We start from the raw sequence: 23,386 nt of genomic DNA, 5'->3' as shown, positions 1-23,386 counted from the left end.
TATAATACTAAAATATCAAAAAAAAAGTTCATAAATTATAATATTCATGATCGTCAAAAGTGGATAGTAAAACAAGCAAAAGGTAATATTCACAACACGGAGGTTTCCTAAAAAGAATAGTGTACTCATTTAACCCTCAAATTTCCTATCTTTTATTTAAGGTAACTCGAATTTCCTATCTTGAAACCAACAGGCATATTACATTTACCAGACATTTATACAAGGAGAAGGGAAAAAAAAATTAATTGCGCGCTTTACATTATTATTCCAACAATTTAACGCTGCACAATCCTCACCGCATGAAAATGTAACCTCAAACAGCATTGTAAAATCAGATTTAAATTGGCAATTTATTCCCCACCAAAACCTCTTTCATCACGATCCCTCTAGCCTTGTTGATAGTCAAGAAGCAGAGGTACAAATGCTCCTCGAGTTCATCTAATTTTTGGCTGAAACTCGCGTCGTTCCTCGACACCTCTCTTCTGATCTCGTTCATCAGGCTCCCTTCCTCCTCCCAGAACTTCGCCAGGCCAACAACGTGCTCGACCTCATCGGTCAACCGCTCCACGAGCCTGCTTACCGTGTCCAAATCCCGATTCAAAATATACATCCCCTTGGTCGCGGCGTCGAGCTGGGCCAGGGTTCGATCTAACCGACCGCAATCAAGAACCAGACCAGGGAGCGCGGCAAGGGCAATCAGCCCGTGGACCGCGACGAACGCGCCGAACAAGGAAGTTGCGGTCACCAGCGCTACGAACAGGACCGCTGACCCGTGCCTCGCACGCGTAGCTGCCCGCAACTTTGCCCTGGTCTTCTTCCGGTTTAATTCGAGCTGCTTGAGCAAACCTGTCGAGCCAGATTGGACCGCTTGAAACTGAGCTGAGGTCGAAGAATTAAACGGGTTCAAGTCGGTCAGTAGCTGGTTAACGGACTGCGGGTTATCGGATCCGATGGCGGATTTTAGCGGGCGATAACGGGTACGGATATGGTCGATGCCCTTCAGTAAGAGCCCACAGAGGAGGGAGGCGTCGGCGGTCTCTGAGAAGAAGTTAGCGAGGAGAGTACGGGCGATTGGGTGGGTGCTGGCGTGGGTGCGGGCGAGAATGTTTGTGACGGTAGGCTGGTCGGGGGTCGAGGACCCGGGCCCACAACTCGTTGTACGACTCTGTGCGGAACGCGTTGGCGTACTCCTCGCGAAGGTTGACGCTTGTGTATGAGATGGGGGCCACCGGGTCACATTTCACTGGTCATAAAAGGGAGTTTGGATTAAAAAAAAATACAGCGTAAATTTTCGTTCCAGATAAAGAAAAACAAGGCTAATATCTAGTTGGAGGTAGAATGTAATTGTGTGAGCTTTTATCCCTCATCTTTTTTACCACATTATATTTGGAAGATTTATATCGTGCACGATAATTGTTCGTTCCCGCAAACTACATGTCTAATACTAGGATGTTTTAACCTAAAAACTTCACAAAAATCATGATTTAACCATAGAAGGTAAGCCAGATAAATTATGCATATTTGACATTAAACCTTAACCGTATAGTTTTAGCATTGGGGCATAAATGCAAAACAATTTCATCCGAACTAATGTGCCTACTTGAATTTGAAAACGTAGACTCAAACCTCAATAAAAGTGAGGGGAAAAAATAACCCGTTGAAAGTACTAAATAACTGTTTGATCTTGGTGTTTGCAACCTCGAAAAATTCCGAAACTCATACGCATTTTCTTCTACTGAAAAATAAATAAATAACAATAACAAATATCAAGCAATGGAGAGAATATAATTAACATTAACTAAAAGTAAAAGAAGAAAAGAAGAGGACGGAACTTTGCTTTTATAGGCATTAAAGGACCAACCAGATAAATATTTATGTATTGCGAGTAGGTAGTGCAAACTTTAGAATCAAGTCACAAAATGTGCAACCCTCTCTCTTGTTTTGTGAGGGGCTTTGGTTTGAAGGCTTGAATTAAGGCCACGCAATAATAATTGGTTATTGAAAGTGTTGGAGACTTGGAGGATTGGCTAAAGTGTTTTCGCGGAGGCTTGCAAGTAAAGCAAAAAGATTGCAGCTACTCAAGGGAAACTTAGTGGCAAATTTTGAAAAAGTACAGCTCGGGAGAGATTGCTTCCATGTCCAAAATTTTGGAAATAATTTCCTTTACATCCAAATGTCATTTAAGTTTGTGACAAAACCAAAAATTAATCTACATGCTGAGAATTTAGCTAAAGTACATCAATATGACACGCATACTCTCTACTCTCTGCTCCTCCCCATCTGCTGAGATATCTATGACGTTAGAGCATACAACATACCACAAGTAAATATAGAAATTGAAATGATAGATTACATAAGAAAAAAATATATGCATTGTTAAATTTGGCTTTTATGATCAAAATATATATAGCATCTACTTTTAAAAAATGGGGGGGGGGGGGGGGGAATAAATATCAGGAAATTGGTAAGATTTCTCTCAAAACTATACTATTAGATAACCAGGCATTATTCATGAGAAATATCTACAGTATATTTCACTCTCTATATAAAAAGATGCTACTGATACAATAGTTTTTGGTTTCATTTGTGGCGTCCTACTTAGGTGGGTCAGATATCCCACCCCCCCCCCTCTGTTTTTCGCTGATTTTTTTTTTTGACAGAAAGAAACAAGGTGAGGCACTCTGTTCATGTATCATTAAGTTACCAAAAACTTATCCTAACTTAGAAGTGAATAGTCTGAATATCGAAGAAAATAATTTGTCCATACCAAAGAATAAGGAGAGGGCTATAGCCGACACTTATTACCAAGGAAAGAGAAAGTTGTAACAGAGAACTCAGACTAAACAGGCTAGAAAAGGATAAAAGGGAGAGTATACATTGTTTAGAGCTACCACCAGTAGCGTAGCCAGGATTATTTTTACCCTGGACGAAAAATAAAGGGATTGTGTTGAGCAAGAGGAAGTAGAGGAGGCCGATGTTGGCGATTGTGTTGAGCACTGTCAAGTTGCGTTTGGGGAACACATTGTCGGGAAATCCGTGGATGCAGCCGAGGACTGATGGGCCCAGTAGAATCTGGCTTTGTCAAAAGAACAGTCTTCGTTGCCTTCAGTATCTCTTCAACTGATCTTCTGGTGCCAATATACTCTGAGATTACCTCCCACCTCCGAGACGTTCCCTTTGGATATTTTACCATCCCTTTTCGTAGCATTTCAATTTCTTCTTTTCCTCATGGCCTCTCTTTCTTCTCATAGTTGTTTAGTACACTACCTGGCTTGATTTGACTCCCAACTCCATTTACAAGTGGACTCTTCTCTTCTGGTTTTGGTACATTTGAGTTTCCTTTGCCTAGTGTATCTTTTAGCAGTTGAATCTTGCCCTGGGCAACTACCCAGGGCAAGCTACACATGGCTCCGTCACTAGCTACCATGGAGCTAGTACTTACATCAAAACCAAAAAGAGATTAGACAATATTTGTATGTAAGTAAGTACAAAAGAGAGTTAGATCAACATTTTGATTCCTGAGAAGTTATCATCCACTTGAGCCATGTCATGGGATGAAGAGTCGTCTTGCAACAGTAATTAGACTACTCCCCTCTTGGCCACTAGTGTTTGAACAGTGGCTGGTTTTTTTTATAAAGAATGTTTTCGATCTCTATATAAAAAGAGTCTAGTGCTACAGTAGCCTTTGGTTACCCTCACTTTTGTTTCTCAACTTATCTTTTTTTTTTATGAAGAATGTTTTCGGCTGATCTCCTTTACTTATAAAGAGGTAATTTTGCTACGGTGCTTGTCATCCATGTTACCTACTTAGGTTATGAAATGTCCATAATGCCCTTACAATGCCGCTTATCTCCCTTTCTTTCATGGATGAAGTCACTGCATGAATATCATCCCATCCTCCACCTCCAAGTCCACTTTTCCTAATTCCACTACAGTGAGCCTCATTTCTCCTCTGATCTAAGCTCTCAGTTGGGAAGCTCTCGGGACATTTCTTGAAGCTTTGTAACAACTTAAGGAGCTAATGGGCATAGGGACTAAATGGACCATAAATGAGTGACAAATAATAAATGGGCCATAAGTGGCAAACTTGTTAGTGGTAAATTAAAGATCGAATTGCTCGTGATAGTTTTCTGTAAAGTATCAGTCTTTAAAGCCCTCATTTTTAATAGAGGAAAGTGAATATATGCTACTGATGCTTCAGTATTTTCTTCAGTCTTTTTATATTATTGAAATGATAATGAAAATTTGATTGGGATAGAGTGGAATTGTCCCTTCTACTCATGTGGCACAATTGTACGTCTTATTATTAATCATGTCAAAGATAAACATCGGACCAAGTTAAAAATAAGGAAACTTTAGGATATGATAGTTAAAGAATGTGAATTTTGGGATAAAGAATGTGCAAACATGGGATATCAAAGTTATTAAAAAAAAGTTTAGCCTTTGAGGTAGCGAAGTGTCGAAAAGACTTTGTAATATCAAAGTTGGAAAAGTTTAAACTTTAAAAAACCATATTGCAAGTAACTCTTCAAAAAATATTACACAATGGGTATTATGGTCATTAAGGGACAAAATTGCAAGACCCCTTGGGATCTAAAGGACTCACGACTTGTGAGCAATTTCAAAGGTTTAAGAGAACTTATAATTTATGAGAAATGTTAAATATTTAAGGAGACTGTCATCGATCATTGAAAATTTAAAGGACTAATTTCTAGATAACCCTTTGCATTAGGGCTGAGCATGGTTTGGTCCAAACCGAAAAAACCGACCGAACCGACCCGAACCGATCCAGAAAAATCGGTTTTATGAGTAGAGCAGTTCTGGTCGGTTTGAAAACTTTTTAACCCGAACCGATCCGAACCGACCGAATATAGTGCAATACTACCCATTTCGATCTCAAACCTACCTGATCCGTCCCCAAAGAGTCAAAAACTCAAACCCTAAACTCATTTTCTGAATCATTATGGGTTAAAAACAATATCATTATATCAGTGTTTAATGCTTCATAATCTCCTACTTTGTTGATATCTTTTTTTTAACACAGTTTGTTGTTTGATAAGAAGTTTGATAAAGTTAGAACCGAACAAACCGAACCGAACCGCACCGAACCGACTTGTAATACAGTTCGGTTCGGTTTTGAATTATAGGCGGTTCGGTTCGGTTGTTCAAATTTTGGTAAAAACCGAACCGCGGTTCGGTTCGGTTGTTCAAATTTTGGTAAAAACCGAACCGAACCGACCGTTGCACACCCCTACTTTGCATAAACCCAAAATGGAGCCGGCACGGGCATTGCCACGTGCCCTCCTCACTAGTTTTTAGAGAGAAAAATTTCATATAATTATCTATGTATTCACTTGTCTCAAAAAAATATTTGTTTACTTGTGTCTCCGCATAACTTTGAAATTTTGGGTTCAAAATACATAGCAGTTCAAACTTTGGGTAAGAAAGTATTTAATCCAACCTCTCCAACTCTCCGCATTTTAAGGACATCGCCAGCAGGTGTATTTCTCAGGGCCCGTTTAGTTGCCCGTTTTTTAGGGGGAAAGTGACTGAAAGCTGCCACAAATGTCTCATCTGTGACAGCTTTCAGGGAAAATCGTTTAGGGGGAAAGTGACTGAAAGCTGCCACAAATGTCTCATCTGTGACAGCTTTCAGGGAAAATCGCCTCTAAAAGAGGCGATTTTGCCTGAAAGCTACTACATATGGGACATCTGTGGCAGCTTTTCCCTTCAAAATAATTTAGAGGCGATTTTGCCTGAAAGCTACCACATATGGGACATCTGTGGCAGTTTTCCCCTTCAAAATAAACTAACCAAACGGGCCCTCAGTGTAAGGGCCACGCAATCAATTTCTCGTTTCTCATGCACCAGCACTTCTGTTGATGACGTGTCAACACAACAATATGCCACGTAAGCTTATGCATCTTCCAAATGTTTGGATGATGTGGCAGTTTAAAATGTTTTCTGTATGACTTGGCAGCAACCGTTATGCTACTAGAGTTTTGCGGGAGTGTTGAGGCTTTGGCCCAACCTTTGGGCCAACTAAACTTGGACCTTGTAAATATTTTCAGGCCTGTTTGGCAACGCCGACCGCCATCACTTACTGGAAAACATATTGTGCTAGCATTATTACTTGTTCAAATACACGTGCAACAGAAATTAAAACTTAATTATTTTAATTTTGTAAAGTATCATAAAATTTTGCAAGATCTTTTTATGATGTTTGTTTATTTGATAAGCTATATTTTATATTCTTTTATATGAAATTAACTGTTACAAATATACCAAGTTGAGGAATGACGTAATTTTCTAAAATAATATTATTTAGAATAGTATTTTTTTATTTAAATTATTTTATTTGATAATTTTTTATCTAAGTATCTAGATATACACTTTCGATAATATTTACATTGGAACATATGAATTTCCAATTATTTTTTATTGTATTTATTTATATCTATTTAAAAAACTTTATCATTTCATATTTCCCTTATAATATGTAATATAATCAATATATTATAAATGAGCTTTACTAATAAAGCTCATGCTAATATTTTAGAAAGTTCTAGGAAAAAAAGAGAAATGAAAAGAAAGGGAAATACGATAAAATTATGATTCTACCCTTCTGGATGCAATACGAATAGAAGAAATGTTCACTTCTCATCCTCCCTTTTTTTTGCTTGCCCCCACTATTTTCATTAAATAATTATATAGGTATGGGTATATACAATTAAAGAGGAACATGTTATCATGATCTACTCATCAAATCAGATAAAGAAAAAGATAGGAGGATTTCATGAGAAACGCCGCAAAGTCTTGAGGTTTTTGTAAAATTTATCCTTTTCCATTTTTGACCAAGCTCCAGTCATCCCCTAAACTTTGTTTCCTCTCTTTTAGGATCACCACTCAATTCCCTGAACTTCATCGCAGGCATATACCCTCACCCTTGCTCTTCAATCATTATAAGCTCTCTTCCCTCTAGTAGAACAATTTGCCATGGAGGCGGAAGAGGTGGCATGAGAGGATATATATATACCGGCGAGCCGGGGTTTAGGTTTCACCACCACTGGCCGACTCCACCACCGGCTAACTTGACTCTGATACTAATCGTGAGCAAGACTGTTTTAGCCTTGATACGACAGAGCTAGCTCGTGGGGTATACTGTGTAGACGGAGGAGAGGATATAGATACTGTTTATAGCTATATCTTCTTCTCGTTCACATGTATATCAAAAAGAAAAGAAAAATAGTAATGAATATTAATGAACAGTAACAGCATAAACAATAATGAACAGTAACGGTGGAAGCAAACTATAAGTAGTAGTATTAACAAGAGACACTTACATACTTGATGGAAAATAAACTTAAAAACTTACAAACCAGTAGCTCGGTGATGAACTGCTCAGCATCGGAGTAGTAGTACTAGCACACACTTATCTTACAAACACTCAAAATAAAACTTGAAAGCAAGCATCACTCAATCTCAAACTCAAACTAAAAACAAAAAACAAAAAACTTAAAAGAGAGAACAAGAGAGAATTATATATATATATATATATATAGGGAGAGGTTCAAATAAAAACCTCACTATCCTAAAAACTAAAAACCAGTCCTCTCCATTGGATCTAGATTCATCCAATGGCTGCGATTATAATACTATTACAGCTGCCTAATGGTAATCAGGTAAACTTAACAGCCACCAAAGAGAGGTAATGAATGCATGTCTGTTGAGTTCTCCATGCAAGTGTAGTTTTCCATTTTCCCATGTAATCTCACGGCTCAGGCAACCCATCAGTCACGAATAGCAGATCTCTCACTCCACAACCAGCAGATCTCGTTCATCGTCCTTCAGCTCTCTCTCAATCGAGAAATCGTCTTCTAGTCACTCCACAACCAGCAGATCTCCTTCATCGTCCTTCAGCTCTCTCGTTCATCATCCATCAGCTACATTCTTAAACATTTTATGGAGATTTAAACGGAGAGCTTGAATTCAGGTGAGCAGGTTCTAGTTGTTAGAGTCTGCAGCGATTTTCATAGTGTATTTACATGTTTACTCTAGTGAATCTGGATTCAATGCAATAAATTGAGATTCACTCCAGTGAATCCAGATTCATTGTAATGGATCCAGATTCAGTATATCAAAACTTAGTCATATGACTTATTATCTAGGAGCTTACATTCTTAAACAATTTATGGAGATTTAAATGGAGAGCTTGAATTCAGTTGAACACGTTCTAGTTGTTAATCTAGATTCACGGCATTGAATCGAGATTCATTGTTAGAGACTGCAGTGATTTTCATAATGTATTCACATGTTTACTGTAGTGAATCTGGATTCAATGCAGTGAATCGAGATTCACTCCAGATTAATTAGCAATAATATGGATTCAATGCAGTAAATCGAGATTCACTCCAGTGAATCCAGATTCATTGTAATGGATCCAGATTCAGTATATCAAAACTTAGTCATATGACTTATTATCTAGGAGCTTACATTCTTAAATATTTTATGTAGATTTAATTGGAGAGCTTGAATTCAGTTGAACACGTTCTAGTTGTTAGAGACTGTAGTGGTTTTCATAATGTATTCACATGTTTACTGTAGTGAATCTGGATTCAATGCATTGAATCCAGATTCACTATAGTAAACATGTGAATACATTATGATTACTGCAGTCTCTAACAACTAGAACGTGTTCACCTGAATTCACATGTTTACTGTAGTGAATCTGGATTTAATACAGTGAATCGAGATTCACTCCAGTGAATCCAGATTCATTGTAATGAATCCAGATTCAGTATATCAAAACTTAGTCATATGATTTATGTTGTTTTATTTTCAGTTATAGGCAGCAATGAACAAATAAAGGAACCACATGTTATAAATGCATCGGACAGTGATTTTGGGGAAGATGGAATAGATGAAGTTAGCTCGATTCCTTTTCAATCACCAGGTGGTGGTATGTATTGGAAACCTCGGGTTGAAGCTGAATTTAAACCTTATCTAAACCAAAGCTTCCGATCACTAGAGGATGGTATAGAGTTTTACCGAGTATGGACGTAAAAGTGGGTTTGAGATCAGACGGCATACAGAGAAGAAACATGAGAACGGTACAGTTCTTCTTAAACACATTGTTTGCAGTAGAGCTGACAGCAATGAATCAAAGATGGATGTTGACGGTACAGTTCTTCTTAAACACATTGTTTGCAGTAGAGCTGACAGCAATGAATCAAAGATGGATGTTGATTTTGAGGATTTTAGTAGCATTTCGAAAAAGAGAAGGAGAACTGTATCTAGTAGATGTGGTTGCAAAGCTAAAGTTGTTTTTAAGTTCGATGGTTTGAAAGGATATAATGTTCTCTCATTCGTTGAAGAGCATTCTCATTTTTTGGTGTCCGGGAGTGGGAAACAATTTTTGAAGTCAAATAGAGTTCTGGGTCTCGCACATAAGAAACTTATATTTGATGGTGCAAAAGCCAACATGGGGCCTAACAAAACATATAACTTTGCTAAGGAGTTGTGTGGAAATTATTCTAATGTTGGTGATACGTGTACCGAGTTTAAAAATTAGAGTAGGGATGTGAAGCTTTATATTGGTGATCGAGATGCTCAAATGATCATCGAGAAGTTCACGGATAATAAGGAGATGTGTGATATATTTTTCTATGATTATGCAGTCGATGAAGGGGGTCGATTAACTCGTATTTTTTGGGCAGATGTTATTGGACGAAGAAATTACGATGTATTTGGAGATGTGATATCATTTGACTCTACATATTCCACAAACAAGTAAGATTTTATAGTTAATCTCTTACGATTTTCAATATTGGAATTATATATCATAGTGAATCTTTTTTTTTTGTATGTGATACAATAGGTACAACATGAAGTTTGTTCCATTCACTGGTCTCGACAATTATAAGAAGTGTTTTGTATTTGCAGCAGGATTGATAGCTAAAGAGGACATTGATAACTATTGATGCAGCATAAACATGTACCAAAATTGCAAGTGCACAATTTATCAAGTTATAGTATAAAAAGATATCGATCCCACGAAGAATGTGATTTTAAGAGATTATTAAACTTGGTTCTTATATTTTGTGCGTGACAATTAGGAATAAAGAATAAGTGTGAATGTGATGAGTGATTGTTGTGAATATTTGCAAAAGATAATAAATTGAATTTTAGAGGAGAGAAGGAAGAATTAAAGAATAAATGAAATCACAAGGCAAGAAAGATGAATGAATAAAATCAAGAAATAAAACCAAGAATGAAAAGAAAATTTAAGAAAGTCAAGATGGAGGATTCAAAAGAAGTAAGAAATCTAGAATATAATCCACTAACCAATTTTAATTACAAAATATAAACTATTCTCTTTTTATCATATTTTAACTTAGATTTATTAAGCATAGATTATCAAACCATTTAAGGAAAGTGTAACCTATCAAATTATCATCTAAGTCAAAATTACTATTCATGATAAGAACAACAACATGATAATAATCCTAGAATTCATAAGCATAACCTATCAAACCATTTAAGGAAAGCATAGATTATCAAATTCTTCTTCTACCGATTAGTTCTCTAGTTGATTATCCTAAACATGAACATTTTAAGTACAAGAGAATAATTCATACAATATAAAAGAAATTAGACTAGTTTCATACAATTCTAAGATTCCTACAAGAATTAAATTCACATCTTAAGAAATAAAAGAAAGAAGAAGAAGACTAATTACAAAATTAAAAAGAAAAGAAAAATCTAAACTATGAACAAGAAATAAATCTAATTACAAAGAAAATAAAAATCTAAACTACAAAATAAATTGCAGAAATTAAATGCAAGAAAAATAAATCTACTCTACAAATTAAAGTGCAAAAAGAAATAAAAAAGACAAGAAAATAAATCTACACTACAAGCATGAATTTAAATCTAACTAATAAGCAATAATAAAGAAATTACTAAAAAGAAATAAAAGAGAAAAGAAATGCAAACCTTCAAATTGCTCTTCATCTCCATCCTCATCATTCAACAAGAGGAGAAAGAACAAATTTAAAGAGGAAAAAATTATTTTTATTAATTGCAACTAAAGTTACAATTTTTGGAAGGCCTTCTCAATTAAGAGTAGCCCTCCTCTCCAAAAGGAGTTTACAAAATTTTCACACCTCTAACCCCTCACTCTCTACCCCTATTTATAGTAATCTTCAATGAATATGAGCCATTGGATTTGTCTTGAGCCCCAAGCAACAATCTCCACCTTTGATTTATTTGATTTTCAAAAGAAAATCAAAATCCAAAAATAAATCAAGTTGCAGCAGCAAAGTGAAGTCCGGTCCATATGCCCAAGTCCGGTCATGAAGCAATCCAATGGCATATGATTCATTTTGATTTTCTTTTGAAAATCAAAATCCATTTCTTTGGCCCATTCAAAGGCCAGCTGCAACCGGTCTTCTTCTATTTTTTTTTCATTTAATCTTCAGCCTTTGGTTCAAAGAGCTGCGGCCCATTGAGAAAAAAAAAATCTTCATTTCTTCATTTAGTCAATGGGTTTTTGTTGAGAGATGGGAGGTTGAGATTTATTCTTCATTAACCTGTAATTAAAGATAAAAGTAATTATTAGTGGTATATTTATTCATATAAAATAGATAATGAGGGTATAAAACTGTAATAAAATGTGATTATCAAATAACCCCTATACCTAAACTCTTGCTAGTCCTCTAGCAAAGAAAGAAAAAGAAAATCCTAACTCACTTTCGCAGGAATCGCGGTTGTATTTAGCGCATACAACAAGCCTTTAAACCCCTAGGTTACCCTAGTGGACGAGTTGTAGTCTCGTGAGGGTTTGCAGTGAATATACCCACAAAATTCGGTCAACTTGCCAAGTTAAAGAAGTCAGTAAATAACTAAATTCACTTGATAACTTTTAGATAATCTAATTGGAGCCAGTTATCACTCAAGAAAACATTTTTATATATAACTCTAAGGATATAACTCCAATGTAAATCCCCTAGAAAATCTTTTTCATTATAGCAATACAAAACCAAGTCAAATCTTAGAAATTTAATTAAAAAGTTTTGAAAAGAACATGCCAACTCTTTGTTTTAAATAACTTTCAAGTCTCTTGATCAAAAATTGTTTTTCAAGACCATATATACAAAACAACAGTATATATATAAAAACAATGGTTAGTGTTATATACATATATATTTTTTTTTTTTCACTCTCTAATTCTTGGTGATTGTTTTCTATTTTAACGGGCTTTCTAAGTGACCATTTAACGAGTTTTGGCCAATGAATCCCAACCCAATTGGGCTTAGGTCATTAAGTATAGAGATACTCCTTGGACTTAATTACTCAGTCAACTTAGGCTTTATAAGATAGAATCACATTGAATTAAAGAGTTTTAGGTTAGTTTTTTTTTAATATATATATGTGTAAGTATATATAGTCTTTTAAAAAAAATGTGTAAATCAAGATGACTTGAAAAAAATATTTTCAACTCTAAGTTAAGCATGCAAAAATTTCATTATTTTTAATTAAAAGTCTAAGGTAAGACTTAAGCAAAGTATACTAGTTGAAAAATCATTTCTTAAGAATTTTATTTGGAGTTATCATAAAAGGTGAACTTGAATATGTCACTAACTAAGAATTAGAAAATTTAAAATCTAATAATTTGATCAATTATTACTTAACTCTATTAACTTGGCAAGTGACAATATTTTTATTTTTTTTTATTTTTTTTTTTGGAAAGAAAAAAAAACAACTAAAAGGGTAAAATAAAGAGGAAAATATGTATTTCTTACCCTCACACCTAAATTTTGCATTGTCCTCAATGCAAATTCGCTGAAGCACAAAGTAAAGCAGATAAAATTGAAGAACTTACAGTTGTTCAGTTGACAATGATGATAATGATCTGCAATTACTGTTAGTATGAGGATGAAGAAATCAAATAAGAGAAAAATTGTAAGTAATTATTTTTTATTTATTTATTTATTTTTTTTATGTTACTTATTCAATTTTTTTTTTTTTTTTAGATAATGAGGTTCATGAAGAACCAACACCTCTTCCTCTCTGAGCGTAGAAAATTCTAAAAATGGTTTCAGACGTTGACCATTTATTTTAAAAATATTACCATTTTTAGGATTTTCTATCTCGACAGCTCCATGTGGAAAAACTTGTTTAACAAAAAATGGACCAGTCCATCTTGATCTCAATTTTCCCGGAAAAAGATGCAATTTTGAATTGTACAATAAAACTTTCTGTCCTGGAGAGAAATTTTTTCGCAAAATTGATTTGTCATGAAAAATTTTTGTTTTCTCTTTGTAAAATTTTGAGTTTATGTATGCATCATTCCGAATTTCTTCCAACTTATTTATTTGGAGCAATCTGTTCTTACCTGCTGAGTCTGAGTCAAAATTTAACTGTTTTATTGCCCACATTGCTCGATGTTCCAATTCTACTGGTAGGTGGCAAGCTTTCCCAAACACTAATCTGTATGGTGACATCCCCAAATTGGCCTTAAAAGCTGTTCTATACGCCCACAGAGCATCACACAATTTTACAGACCAATCTTTTCTGTTATGATTAACTGTTTTTTCTAAGATTTGTTTGATCTGCCTGTTTGTGACCTCTACTTGTCCACTGGTTTGGGGGTGATAAGGAGTTGACAATTTGTGTGTGATTGAACTAAAATTTGTTTGATCTGCCTGTTTGTGACCTCTACTTGTCCACTGGTTTGGGGATGATAATGAGTTGACAATTTGTGTGTGATTGAATATTTCCTCATCAAAGCCTCGAAAGAACGGTTACAGAAATGTGTACCGTTATCACTGATGATCGCTCGAGGTACTCCAAACCGGGCAAAAATGTTCTCTTTCAAAAACTTGACAACGACCTTGTTGTCATTAGTTTTGCAAGCTACCGCCTCAACCCATTTTGACATGTATTCAACGGCTACTAGAATGTAGACATTTCCAAAGGAATTTGGAAATGGTCCCATGAAATCGATACCCCACAGATCAAAAAGGTCAACAGATAATATGGGTTGTAACGGCATCATATTTCTTCTAGTGACCTTCCCTAAAAGCTGACAGCGGTTACAGGTTTTGCAAAACTCGAATGAATCCTTGAAGAGAGTGGGCCAATACAGCCCAGATTGGAGAACTTTTTCAGCTGTTTTTCTCAGGCCAAAGTGGCCCCCACAGGCTTGCTCGTGACAAAAGGATAGAACACTCCTAGTTTCTTCTGTGGGAACACACCTCCTAAAGATCTGATCAGGACAGTATTTGAACAGATATGGATCATCCCAGTAAAAGTATTTTACTTGGGAGAGAAAACGAGATCTATCCTGTTTGGACCAATGAGAAGGGATCTGGTTCATGACTATGTAATTCACAATGTCAGCGAACCAGGGAACAGATTGGATTTCTAGGAGTTGTTCATCAGGGAAATGCTCATTGATAGGAACGGTTGATGTTGGTGCATTTGGGAGTCGAGATAGGTGATCTGCTACGGGGTTCTCTGTTCCCCTTCTGTCAAGAATTTGAATGTCAAACTCTTGAAGAAGGAGAATCCATCTAATGAGCCGTGCTTTAGCATCCTTTTTGGTCAAAAGATACTTTAGTGCGGCATGATCAGTGAAAACTTTGGTTAAGGAACCGATGAGGTAGGACCTGAATTTTTCTAAGGCAAAGACTACAGCTAAAAACTCTTTCTCTGTGACAGAGTAGTTTTGCTGGGCATCATTCAGAGTCCTACTGGCGTAGTAGATCACATGCGGTTTTCCATCAAACCGTTGTCCTAAAACAGCACCAATCGCAGAATCAGATGCATCACACATCAGTTCGAAGGGTAAGGTCCAGTCCGGTGCATGAATGATAGGAGCAGTGGTTAGCTCCTTTTTCAGATATTCGAAAGCTTTGAGGCAGTCGGGGGAGAAGACAAATGATGTATCCTTGGCTAAGAGATTGGTCAAGGGTCTAGCAATTTTGCTGAAATCCTTGATGAAACGTCGGTAAAAACCAGCATGACCAAGAAACGATCTGACATCTTTGACAGTTTTGGGAGGAGGGAGATTGGAAATGAGATCTACCTTAGCTTTGTCCACTTCGATTCCCCTATTGGAAACTACATGTCCTAAGACAATGCCTTGTTTGACCATGAAATGACATTTCTCCCAATTGAGAGTCAGATTTTTCTCCCTACACCGTTCTAGGACCAGTTTAAGATGATGCAAACATTGGGAAAATGTGTCACCAAAAATGGAAAAGTCATCCATGAAAATTTCGAGAAATCGCTCTACCATGTCGGAAAAAATACTGATCATGCAACGTTGGAATGTGGCCGGTGCATTGCACAGGCCAAAAGGCATGCGTCGGTATGCGAATGTTCCATACGGGCAAGTGAAGGTGGTTTTCTCCTGATCTTCTGGAGCGATAGGGATTTGATTGTAACCTGAATATCCATCCAGGAAACAGTAGAACTCGTGTCCTGCTAAACGCTCTAACATTTGGTCAATGAAAGGAAGAGGGAAGTGATCTTTCCGAGTGGCTAAGTTGAGCTTTCGGTAGTCAATGCAAACTCGCCATCCGGTTTGGATTCGAGTGGGAATCAGCTCATTAGCCTCATTTTGGATCACGGTGATCCCAGATTTCTTTGGAACAACTTGGACTGGACTCACCCATGAACTATCAGAAATGGGATAAATGATCCCATGATCGAGACATTTCAGAATGTCTTTCCTAACGGCTTCTTTCATCACTGGGTTTAACCTACGTTGAGCATCTCTAGTAGGTTTGGCATCATCTATCAAATGGATTCGGTGTTGAACAATGGTTGGACTAATCCCTTTGATATCAGCCATGGTCCATCCAATGGCTTCCCTATTCTCTCTTAAAACAGCTAAGAGAGCTTCCTTTTGACCGGTAGTCAACTCAGAAGAAATGATAACTGGTAAAGACTCGTTCTCCCCTAAGTAGGCATACTCTAGATTTTCGGGTAGAGGTTTGAGCTCTAACTTAGGGGGTTCCTCCACAGATGGGCGAAGCTGGACTCGGGGTTCTATCTCTAAAGGTTCTCGTTGCCAGCCAACAGCAAAAACATGATTGACCAGCGGTTCTATCTCAAGTTCGTCATCAGAAAGCTCCTCAATCATTAAATCAGATGCATTTGAATCAGACTCACACTCTCCCTCTTGTTGTTCACTGGATATTCCTTGAATGAAATTCACTTCCATGGGTTCATCAGATGGATCACTAGGCTGTCTCCCTAAGTTGAAGATATTGAGGTCAACAGTCATATTCCCAAAAGATAGTTTCATCTGACCGGTTCTACAGTTTATCAAAGCATTTGAGGTGGCTAAGAACGGTCTTCCTAGAATGACGGGGATTTGACTTTTGAGATTGGAAACGGGCTGCGTTTCCAAGACAATAAAATCAACAGGGAAAATGAACTCTCCAACTTTGATCAGAACATCCTCTACCTCTCCTTTGGGAATTTTTACAGATCTATCAGCTAACTGTAGAGTGCATCTTGTCGGTTTAAGTTCTCCTACACCTAGCTGTTGATAGACCGAATACGGAAGGAGGTTGACGCTGGCTCCCAAGTCTAGAAGTGCCTTATCAATGTGAGTGTTACCTATGACGCATGGAATTGTGGGACAACCAGGGTCCTTGTATTTCAATGGCATGGGTTTCGAAAAAATTTCACTGAGGTTGGCAGCTAAGAAGACTTTCTTGGGGACATTGGTGGTTCTTTTCTTAGTGCATAAGTCCTTCAAGAACTTTGCATAAGAAGGGATTTGTTCGATTGCATCTAGGAGAGGAATGTTGATCTTGACATGTTTAAACGTTTCTAGGATTTTCTCAACCTGCGGGGAGTTTTTCCTAGGTTTGAGTCTATCTGGAAAGGGGGCAACGGGCCTATACCTATCTAGATCAGGCTCAATCTCAAGTTCAGCATTTTGGTCATCGGAAGGAGTGTTTTGAATGGGAGAAGGGGTTTGATCCGGTGGCATTCTAACCTGATTGTCTATTTGTTTTCCTGATCTCAGAGTGTGAATTGCATTCAGTTGAGCTGGGTTGTTGGAACTGGATCCAGTGTCTTTAGGGTTTGCAACAGGTTGACTTGGAAATTTTCCTTTTTCTCTCTCACTCACGGCAGCGGCTAGTTGCCCAAGTTGGGTTTCTAACCGGGCTATGGCTTGTGTGTTCGAGTTGAGCACTTGGCCGGTGGTTTGCATGAATGAATTTAGAGTGGTGGATGATTGGGTCAACATGTTGGTAGTTTGTGTAGAAGCTTTGATCATAGCTTCTAAACCCTTTTCTAAGACACTCAAACGTTTGTCATGATCAGAATTTGAAGGATTTGTAGGCTGGTGAGGATGAGGATGTTGGTTTGGAAAAGGTGGGTTAGAAAAATTGTTCGGTGCGTTGAATGGGACAGTGTTTCCCCTAGGGAATTGTTGGTTTGACGCGGGAATAAAGTTTTGGTTTCCATGAGAATTTCCTTGGTTCCAAGCAAAATTGGGATGATTTCTCCAACCTGGATTGTAGGTTGGAGAAAATGGATCATTTCTAGGGCGCTGGAATGCAGCGTTCATCTGTTCTAAAGCATGGTTGTTTCCTAGAAGAGGACATTCCTCTGAAACGTGGGTAGGAGACTGACAGTTATGACATCCCGGGGCAGAAATATGATTGATTTGAGCCGGAGCTCGTTCCTTAACTTCTAAGGCTTCTAACCTCCGCAGAATCGTCGCCATCTTCGCTTCAGATGCAATGTTTGACTCCAGGGAAAGACCACTAGACTTAGATTGGGAAACAGATGAAACCCTGTCATCACAGTTTTCCCACTGCATTGTTTTCTCGGATAGACTCTCTAGGAATTCCCAAGCTTCATCGGCGTTTTTTCTCATAAAATCTCCCTGACACATCGATTCTAAAGATGTTTTTGAAGAATAGTCCAATCCTTCATATATGACTTGGCACAATCGCCATTTTTCTAGACCATGATGAGGACATTGGATTAAAAGATCTTTAAATCGGTCAAAGTATTTCCAGAATGGCTCTCCCGGGACAATTTTGAAATTCTGAATGCTGTTCCTAAGCTTTACCGTTTTGTGAATAGGGAAAAATTTCTTGAGAAAAACGGTGACAAATTCCTCCCAAGTTGAGATAGAATTTATCGGTAAGCTGTACAGCCATTTTTTAGCTTTGTCCTTTAGAGCAAATGGAATAAATCTAAGCTTAATCGCATCTTCGGTTAATTCTCTCATTTTTATCATAATACATACTTCCTCAAATTCCGAGATAAATATATATGCATCTTCTGTTTCATTACCTAGGAATTTGGGAAGCATGTTAATGAAATGCGGTCTAAGCTCGAAATTTGCTCCATTTACTTCGGGGAGTCTTATGCAAGATGGAATTGCATTTCTGGTGGGGTAACACATATCCTGAAGAACTGGTTGATTTGCCATTTCTTGGATTGGTTCAACACGGATTAAGCGATGAAAATTATCCCGAACCCAAAATTGCATACACCAAAACAAATTTTTTTTTTAAAGAAAGAAAGAAAATTAGTTTTTTTTAAGGAAAGAAAGAAAATTAGTTTTTTTTTCTTTTAAGGAAAGAAAGAAATTTAGTTTTTTTTATTTTAATAAAGGAAAGAAGAAAGAAAATTAGTTTTTTTTAATAAATAAAATCTTTTTTTTTAAATCCTAATTGTCTCTAATTGTGAAGCTAGCTAAAGAGGGTGGAATTGAAAACTAGAAAGAAGACTTACCCGAAAGCAATGCTCCAAATTCTTGATCTTCAATCCAAGATTTTCAAGCTCCAAGCGGTTCCTTCACAAGAAAAATACACAAGTTAAAGAATCAAGTTAATAAAATCCTATTTTAGCACCTTCCCCGGCAACGGCGCCAAAAACTTGATGCGGCATAATTATGTACCAAAATTGCAAGTGCACAATTTATCAAGTTATAGTATAAAAAGATATCGATCCCACGAAGAAGGTGATTTTAAGAGATTATTAAACTTGGTTCTTATATTTTGTGCGTGACAATTAGGAATAAAGAATAAGTGTGATTGTATGAGTGGTTGTTTTGATTTATATGCAAGAGGTAATAAATTGAATTTTAGAGGAGAGAAGGAAGAATTAAAGAATAAATGAAATCATAAGGCAAGAAATATGAATTAATAAAATCAAGAAATAAAACCAAAAATGAAAAGAAAATTTAAGAAAGTTAAGATGAAGGATTCAAAAGAGGTAAGAAATCTAGAATATAATCCACTAACCAATTTCAATTACAAAATATAAACTATTCTCTTTTTATCATATTTCAACTTAGATTTATTAAGCATAGATTATCAAACCATTTAAGGAAAGTGTAACCTATCAAATTATCATCTAAGTTAAAATTACTATTCATGATAAGAACAACAACATGATAATAATCCTAGAATTCATAAGCATAACCTATCAAACCATTTAAGGAAAGCATAGATTATCAAATTCTTCTTCTACCGATTAGTTCTCTAGTTGATTATCCTAAACATGAACATTTTAAGTGCAAGAGAATAATTCATACAATATAAAGGAAATTAGACTAGTTTCATATAATTCTAAATTTCCTACAAGAATTAAATTCACATCTTAAGAAATAAAAGAAAGAAGAAAAGGAACTAATTACAAAAATAAAAAGAAAAGAGAAATCTAAACTATGAACAAAAAATAAATCTAATTACAAAGAAAATAAAAATCTAAACTACAAAATAAATTGCAGAAATTAAATGCAAGAAAATAAATCTATTCTACAAATTAAAGTGCAAAAAGAAAATAAAAAAGACAAGAAAGTAAATCTATACTACAAGCATGAATTTAAATCTAACTAATAAGCAATAATAAAGAAATTACAAAAAAGAAATAAAAGAGAAAAGAAATGCAAACCTTCAAATTGCTCTTCATCTCCATCCTCATCATTCAACAAGAGGAGAAAGAACAAATTTAAAGAGGAAAAAATTATTATTATTAATTGCAACTAAAGTTACAATTTTTGGAAGGCCTTCTCAATTAAGAGTAGCCCTCCTCTCCAAAAGGAGTTTACAAAATTTTCACACCCTTAACCCCTCACTCTCTACCCCTATTTATAGTAATCTTCAATGAATATGAGCCCTTGGATTTGTCTTGAGCCCCAAGCCACAATCTCCACCTTTGAATTGATTTTCCAATCTTCATTTGATTTTCCAAGAGAAATTCGGTCCAATTGATTTTCGGCCACTGTAGATGTCCAAATTCCAAGTCCGGTCTCATTTTTCCCATTTGATTTTCAAAATATAAAATGAAGAGCCGGCCCATGAAGTAATCAAGTCCAGGTCCTCAACCTTCCCATTTGATTTTCAAACAAAACAAAGTCCGGCCCATGAAGCAATCCATTCTTTGGCAGTCAACAATTTGGTCCATGAAACTTTATTTCACAAAAATCAATTCCGGTCCATTCACATGAAAATCCAAGTCTCCAGCAGCACTATAAGTCCGGTCATTTGATGAGTTCGGTCACTGTAGCAATTCATAATCTTTTGCATAAAAGCCCAACTCATTTCACTCTTTGCATCCAAGTCCATTTCATTCCAACTTTGCATAAAAATCCAATCTTGTTTGCATCCGGTCTTGTTTCCCTTGTGTAATCTTTTTGCTTTGGGCCTTCACAAATTCGAAAATTTTACTTTGGCTTCTTGAATCATTTCTTCATTTAGTCAATGGGTTTTTGTTGAGAGATGGGAGGTTGAGATTTATTCTTCATTAACCTGTAATTAAAGATAAAAGTAATTATTAGTGGTATATTTATTCATATAAAATAGATAATGAGGGTATAAAACTGTAATAAAATGTGATTATCAACTATGTCTGGATTTTTGAGGTATTCATGAAATGCATGATTCGCGAGCCAAAGTGTATTGTTACAGATCAGTACCCTACCATGAAACAAGCTATACCAACCGTCTTTAGAGAAGCACGTCACCGTTTGTGCATGTGGCACATCATGAAGAAATTTAATCAAAAGGTAATGAATCCCACATATAAACATCATGAATCCTCATTAGATAAATACTGAATCTTTTGTTATATATTTATATTGTAGTTGGCAAAATGCATTTCAAAGATGGATGATTTCAAGAGGAAGATAAATGCACTGATTTGGAGTATAGATATAGATCCAGCAACATTTGAAGTAGGTTGGAAAGATGTTATGAAAGAATTTAAGCTTAAAAGTAATGAATGGTTGTGTGAACTGTATAACATTCGGGAGTCATGGATTCCAACCTATTATGCTGATGATCCAATGGCTGGGTTATTTCGTACTACATCAATATCAGAGAGTGAGAACAGTTTCTTTGACAAATTCAACCGTAGATCTGACACATTGACAGAATTTTACCTCCGATACGAGAGTGCTATGGATAAGCAAATGCATACAAACGTAAGATTAAACTATGAAGGAACAAAGTCGATGCCAAGAATGGACACGCCATTGTTATTGGAGAGGGATGCGGTAGAGTTGTACACTCGAACAATGTTTTATGAGGTACAGAAAGAGATAATATCATCCTGTTATGATATGAGTATCAACAGTATATCAGAACAAGATGGTGTGAAGATTTTTTCTATAAATGACAAAAAGAGACATGGAAAAATGTTTGAGGTAAAAGTTAATAATGGTGATTGAAAAAATAAAAATTAAATCACGATTCAATAGAGTGAATTGCGATTCAATGAAGTGAATCTCGATTCACACCACTGAATCGCGATTCAGTGACTATTTCATACGCTTGTCATTTTCTTTTTTTATTCGGTGCTAATATACATTGTTTTTTGAATTTTAGGTGAAACATGCTGTTTTGAACAATGATGTGCAATGTACGTGTAGGATGTTTGAGAAAATGGGTATAGTATGTAGACATGGTTTTTTTGCACTGAACCAAGCTGATGTAACAAAAATACCAAGACATCTTGTTGTGAACTGATGGACAAAAGGTGCTGAGATGAGGCATTCATTGCAGTTCAAGGAAATATCAGAACAGTGCAATGCAATTGAAGTTACAAATCACAAGTTGAATGATATATGGTATGATTTCCAATCCTGTGTGAGTTTGGCAGGTTTAGATGGTGAGAGACTTGACTACTTGGAAGGGAAGTTGAAGGAGTTGAAGCACAGTTTGCGTGAATCTAGTTGGAAATCTGACACACAAAACAAAAATGATATAATGAAGTTTTTTATTAGCTCAAAAATACCAGCTGAAGTGAATGTTAAACCTCCCATTGAAGGTAGAAACAAGGGGTGTGGACGGAGAATTGTTGGTGATTATGAGAAATCAATTAGTCAACGAAAGAAGAAGGTGCCAAGGCTGTGTAATATGTGCAAAAAACTCGATTTCCATGACACACGGACATGCCCATTAAAGAAAACATTACAGCAGAGTGATGTTTAATTTAGTTGTCATATTTCGTTTCAAAATCATGTTTAGTAATACATTTCTTATTAGAATTGCTGAATTGTGTAATTCTTAACAACATATATTTACTAGATTATTAATTACATGGTTACGTTGTGTCATGTTAGTATATTGAATAGAGATGTACTCATATAGCATGTGAATTTCATTATTATTAGTTGTATTATTTCAATAGGAATGATAAAGTAGTTGTATGCAGTTATCAAATTAAAATTGATTCGCTTTAAGTGATTCTGGACTAACTATATTGAATCTAGATTCATTGTAGTGAATCTAGATTCACTGAATTGAATCTGGATTCACTATAGGGATTCATTATAATCAATCAAACAATCCAATTATTTGATTGATTCGCTTTAAGTGATTCTGGACTAATTGTAGTGAATCTAGATTCATTGTAGTGAATCTGGATTCACTGAATTGAATATGGATTCACTATAGTTAATATAGATTCAATCAAATAAATTACTAAAAACTTAAGATAATATTGAACCAGTAAATCCAGATTAAATACATTCAATCCACAATAAGTATGATTAATTTACTGAATCTTTCATTGTAGTGAATCTGGATTCACTGAATTGAATCTAGATTCACTATAGTGAATCTAGATTCAATCAAATAAATTACTAATAACTTAAGATAATATTGAACCAGTGATTCCAGATTAAAAACATACAATCCACAATAAGTATGATTAATTTACTGAATCTTACACAAAACCTTGAATTATAACTCACATTCTCTGCTTAAATCGAAATTCTTCCAATTGCATTCATTACCTTCACAGTATTTTTATATATCCAAACTATTCACAAATCTAGAAATAAAATTATGACAAAGCTATTATATATTATAAAGTATATTTACATAGAAAA

General features: G+C 35.9%; 2 protein-coding genes across 2 annotated transcripts; one reads left to right on the top strand and one right to left on the bottom strand.

Annotated features, from left to right (window-relative positions):
• LOC109825520 (UPF0496 protein 3-like) lies at window positions 227-1,890 on the bottom strand. The gene is given in 4 exon segments (XM_020392372.1): window positions 227-1,130; window positions 1,132-1,243; window positions 1,675-1,735; window positions 1,862-1,890. Coding segments are annotated over 3 exon segments (957 nt in total). The 5' UTR covers window positions 1,727-1,735; window positions 1,862-1,890; the 3' UTR covers window positions 227-337.
• Window positions 20,975-22,484, top strand: LOC109826782 (protein FAR1-RELATED SEQUENCE 5-like). Its single transcript, XM_020393802.1, has 4 exons — window positions 20,975-21,058; window positions 21,137-21,697; window positions 21,879-21,944; window positions 22,056-22,484. The coding sequence occupies exons 1-4, from the start codon at window positions 20,975-20,977 to the stop codon at window positions 22,482-22,484; spliced, it is 1,140 nt and encodes a 379-aa protein (XP_020249391.1).

This window comes from Asparagus officinalis, chromosome 10, assembly GCF_001876935.1.
Source record: "Asparagus officinalis chromosome 10, Aspof.V1, whole genome shotgun sequence".
Classification (NCBI taxonomy): Eukaryota; Viridiplantae; Streptophyta; class Magnoliopsida; order Asparagales; family Asparagaceae; genus Asparagus; species Asparagus officinalis.
The sequence above is the reverse complement of the archived record's forward strand: the minus strand, read 5'-3'. Positions and strand labels throughout refer to the sequence as shown.